Source organism: Mytilus californianus, unplaced genomic scaffold (genome assembly GCF_021869535.1).
Source record: "Mytilus californianus isolate M0D057914Y unplaced genomic scaffold, xbMytCali1.0.p SCAF_87, whole genome shotgun sequence".
Taxonomy (NCBI): domain Eukaryota; kingdom Metazoa; phylum Mollusca; class Bivalvia; order Mytilida; family Mytilidae; genus Mytilus; species Mytilus californianus.
Genome location: NW_026262742.1, coordinates 297,974 through 302,953, shown reverse-complemented (window position 1 = coordinate 302,953; position 4,980 = coordinate 297,974). Strand labels below are relative to the sequence as shown.

Below are 4,980 nucleotides of genomic sequence, written 5' to 3'. Positions count from 1 at the left end.
GTACCTCCCTGTTAACAATGAAGGTACATCATATAAAGTTTGTCTCTTGTCTTGTGGGGCATTCATGAACACAAACGGCACTCTTGTTTTTGTCTTAATATAAGTTTAAACATGTTTATAAAGCACGAGCATAACCAACATATAAATAAGTCGTTCCAGTATAACAACTGAACAAACTACCAGTTGTTGTTATAACTCTTGCTTGTGTATCAAAATTAGAAATGTCAGAGGGTCATGGTTAAAGTAGTTGCCAATCAAATTTTGTAAGAGTTATGGGCCTTTGGCCATTTTCATTAATTTTCAAACAATTTTTTTTTAATTTTTATATGCTTCATCCCAGCATTGTAGTTATGCAAACCATCCTGAAATACAGTAAGCACTTAATAAAATTTTGTCGAATTGAGAATTTTTATTGGATAAAATTGATACATGTAGATGTCATTCATACTGATAATTGTGAAACAAGTTTAGTATATTCAGAGTTGGAAATTATAGCCCGCCCGACCGCCCGAGACGGCCTATTTTACGATCGGGCGGTCAAAAATTAAATTTCAACAGTCCGGTGGACGGTCTATTTTTTGAAGGTGGCTGGGATTACCTTTTTCTATTTTTGGAATGAGTTCTCAGTATTACCCCATTCATAACAGCACGTAAGAAACATGACTGTCAATTAACCTTGTACTACCACGTGTTTCCACACGATTTCTGCAGGGAACATGGTGATACCTGTTGTTTGTAAGATCCGCACTCATTGGCTTGTTGGTATCGAATCGTCCAATCACGATCGCGTTTATTAAATAAAAAATAAATATATATAAATAAATTTGTTTTGGTAAACTCGATGTCTTTAAGACAGTACTTGGGCCTTTTGTCGCCGAAAAAGCGAACTGCTGTTGAATCAACAGAAAAAAATAAATTGTATGATCAGTCTAAGAGGAAGCGGGTAATTGTTCCTGGTTGGAAAACGGAGTTCGAGTGGTTGATTTGTGACGACTCGCATGGTAAAATATTTTGTCAACCATGCCGTTCAGCGTATGGGCCCTTGGCTGTCAGAAAAGTACCTGAAAGATTTCGGCGATATGCAAAAGGCCCGTTTGTAGTTGGTTGTGCAAATTTAAGGCACGATGCCCTTACTACACATGCAAAATCCGATGGCCACAACTACGCAGTTGAATTTCTGAAAAATCGAGGACAACCAACAGGAGAGAGTGTAGCTGAAAAAACAGTACAAACCCTCAACAAGGCATCATTTCATAGACTTGAAAAACTATTTAGGAATGTACATGCCATAGCGAAAAAGTCACGGCCTATTTCTGATTATACATGGCAATGTGAGCTTGACATCCAAAAGGGTATTGACTTAGGAGACACCTACAGAAACACCAAAAGTTGCAAGGAATTTCTGGTTGCTATTTCGGAAATTGAAAGGGGTAAAATTGAGGAAAAGATTGAACTAGCCAAATTTTATACCCTTATGTCTGATGGATCCACTGATGTTTCCGTTATTGAAAATGAAATTGTCTACATTCATTTTGCGCATAGAGGTATTGCCTACTGCTATTTCCTTGGGCTCATTCAGTGTGAGTCTGCTGATTCCAAAGGAATATATGCAGCAATTCTACAAGCTTTGAATTTCAAGAACTTGACGGTCAATGATATTCTTAAGAGAACCGTAGGATTTGCTGGGGATGGCGCATCAGTGAACACGGGACAGCTGAATGGTGTTATTGCACATTTTCGAGAAAATGCTTCCTCTTCTGTAGTCATGGTCCAGTGCATGTCACATAGAATTGAACTTGCATACAAAACTGCTTTCAAGGTATAAAAAGAACAAATTATTAGGTTTGTCTTGTGTTTATTTTTACTTTATTCTTTTTCTAATAAGGGTATGTTCTTTACTAGTATACTGTTAATTGAGGTACGTTTGACTAGATTAAATGCAATCCAAACATTATTATTTACAACTTCTGGTTTTTCTGTTAAAAGTCTCCAATTTTTATCATTTTGTGTATCAATCTTACACTGCCACAACAATAAAATAAATTATAAATTAAATTTAAATAATACTTCATTCTTCAACATTATGTCATATTCATAACAGTAATACATGAAAATTTTTACAATAGTTATGTAGCTCTCTAATAATCCAAAATAATTCCAAAAATCCACTTTTAGGTAGCTCCAGTTTTTACTAAAGTCTTTAGTCTCCTAGATGATCTGTTTAAATTTTACCACAAAAGTCCTAAACAGACAAGCAACTTGAAGCAGACCTTTACCGCACTCAAGATCAAACAGACAATGCCAACAAGGATTGGTGGTACCCGATGGTTAGGACATGTTCAGACTGCCCTAAACAGTCTCTGGAAGGTATATCCTGCATTTGTCACTCATCTTGGACAGGTAACCATAACGAATTGTCAATGCACTTAGATTTAGAATTAAAAATAATTTGGCTTCGAGCATCAATGAAGAGACATTAATTGTTGCTATGTGCATCTGCCAAATCTGGTCACTCACTCACTGATGCAGCAAAATTGGTATTTTTAATTTTACATGATTTTTCAATTTATTTTATATTTAAAAAATGAGTACCATACATGTAAGGTTTGTAATACTTTTCTCATACATCAGACAATGATTTTATATTTATACTTTGCCAAGTGAATTTTTCAATGAAGACAGTATTTTTTATATTTTATGCTTTAGCTTTCTTTTGATTTTCTATGAACTCATTCCCTCTTAACTGGTAGTCTGAGTCTGTGCATTACTTATATACTACATGTACACATTTCTTTTTCAGGTTTCATTACACAACACTCAGAGTGCTACACAATCCAAGGCAAAGTATCTTCTTAAACTTCTCAGAAGCAAGAGTGTTATTGTATTTGCCCATTTCATTAATGATGTTGTCAATGTACTGACCAAGCTTTCCATGTGCCTGCAGCAGAGAGCTACTTGCCTTTATGAAGTTCACCAGGATCTAGAGTGTACCATAGCCAATATACAAAAACTAGAAGCAAGGTTCATTTCTATTCAGCTTTAAACATAATGCAGGCTTGCACATTATCAGCTTCATTTTCTCTTTGTTTGTCCTTTACCAATAACTTTTTTATTGAAACTTATCCAGATATCACTTACATGTTTTAATAATCTTTTATTATTTTTTTTCAAGTGTCATTCACTTCTTACAGTGCAGTTCTAAGGAAAGGACAAACAATTAGACCTTAGTCTATTAACCATGTAGAGTAGACCATATTTTTTTAATACACTTCTATATCATATGCTTTTAATACACTTCTATATCATATGCTTTTAATACACTTCTATATCATGTGCTTTTAATACGTCTTACCTCATGTAATATATGCATGTCATGTATAATAATCTGCTTTGTCTATATATCTCACTAAAAACCTAATGCACTAATTATATATCTGCATATGATTGACAGATTGTTTTTTGTTGATCATGGACTCGTGTTAATATTCACAGCTAACTTTTTTATAGGCCAGGTCCAGAATTAAGGAAAGTTAGAGAAATTATTAGTAATGATGGCAAAATTGAAGGTGAACTCCTTGTGGGAAATGATGATTGTGAGGGCCAAACAGTAAAAGTCTTAAAAGCTTTGTTTGAGAGTCTTCAAAAGAGGTTTAAGGATGTAACAGAAGGTGTAAAACAAGCTACCAAGATTGCTGATTTAGCCTCATGGCCTGCAACTATTGATAATGAACCTGGTATATTTGAAAAAATCAGGGCAGATCTGTTCTTTTAAAAATTAATTTCTTAATTAACACTATCATGCTGATTTTTGTTTTTATTAAAGTCATATTTTATAATGCTTTGCAAACAGAAATTAATTTTCAAATTCCTTGAAATGTTGATTTCTCTACAAACCTGAAAATAAAGATAGATATTGGTGAACCATATAGATTAAATATACAGTTTTCTCTGTGCTACAGCAGCAGTTCCAAATTTCCAGACAGTTTGTTATTTCTAAGTACATGTACCTAATGTATTTGCAGATTACAATCACAGATCTTTGACATTGCAGATTTTCAATTTTATTTAATAAATTTGCAAATTTGATATGAAATTGGAAGTGTTATCTATTGCAGAGTTTGGTGATGAAATGGTGAGCAATCTGGTTGACCACTATAGAGAGGTTATTGGATCAGACTGATGGTGTAGATGTAAGCAACATAGAACCAGAGTGGACAATATTAAAGAACCTATTGTATAAAAAGTGAGTTAAACTGCAATTAGAATTCAGTATTAAATGTCAAAAATGCTGAGTTTTGGTGAAAAAAAATGTTCAAGTATTTTTTGTTTTACAGATAAAGGGCTTTGAAAAGTCAACCAAATTGCTTATACCATCTCTATTCATGATTCATGCAATGATAATTGCTGTATGTCAAAACACATTGTTTTAAATATTTTATGGCTATGTATCTATTTTCAGTCATAAAGTCCATGAGATGAATTGGAGCACAATCAATGATCTGTACCAAGACAAGTGTGCCAATGCACTGAATGTAATAGATCTAGTGTTGAGTCTACCAGCAGGAACATCAGAATGTGAGAGGGGATTCTCACAAATGAAAATTATCAAAAACCAATGGCGTAATAAACTGAAGTCTACATCAATGACATTACTGATGACAATACAATTGCATTCAGATCCAATTACACAATTTAACCCTGAACATGCAATCCACCAATGGAACAAGGGGGCTAGAAGACGACCAAACTTCATGCAAAAAAAGGTGAAAAAAACTGTTGTTCAACAGATGGAAGAAATAATGAATGTCATTGAGGATGAAACACAAGAACTTACAAAATACTGTAGATAATTTGGAAACTGCTGCTTCCTGCCCTGACAAAGCTGCTGACTCTGACAATGATTCTTGTTTTTCTGACATGGAGGAGGGATTTTATTCTGGTGATGAGATTGGTACTGGTAGTGACAGGAGTGACATTGAC

General features: G+C 34.2%; 1 protein-coding gene across 2 annotated transcripts; it reads left to right on the top strand.

Moving 5' to 3' along the window:
* The first annotated feature begins 482 nt into the window (after positions 1-482).
* On the top strand, positions 483-4,157 carry LOC127713906 (zinc finger protein 862-like). Of its 2 annotated transcripts, XM_052219859.1 has the most exons (4): positions 483-1,819; positions 2,176-2,400; positions 2,801-3,021; positions 4,116-4,157. In XM_052219859.1, exons 1-4 carry the CDS (start codon positions 842-844, stop codon positions 4,123-4,125), a joined length of 1,434 nt encoding a protein of 477 aa, XP_052075819.1. In that variant the 5' UTR covers positions 483-841; the 3' UTR covers positions 4,126-4,157. The 2 variants fall into 2 exon arrangements, with proteins under 2 accessions (XP_052075819.1, XP_052075818.1); XM_052219858.1 differs by lacking the exon at positions 4,116-4,157 and having other exon boundaries at positions 2,801-3,173.
* The last annotated feature ends 823 nt before the right edge of the window (positions 4,158-4,980 follow it).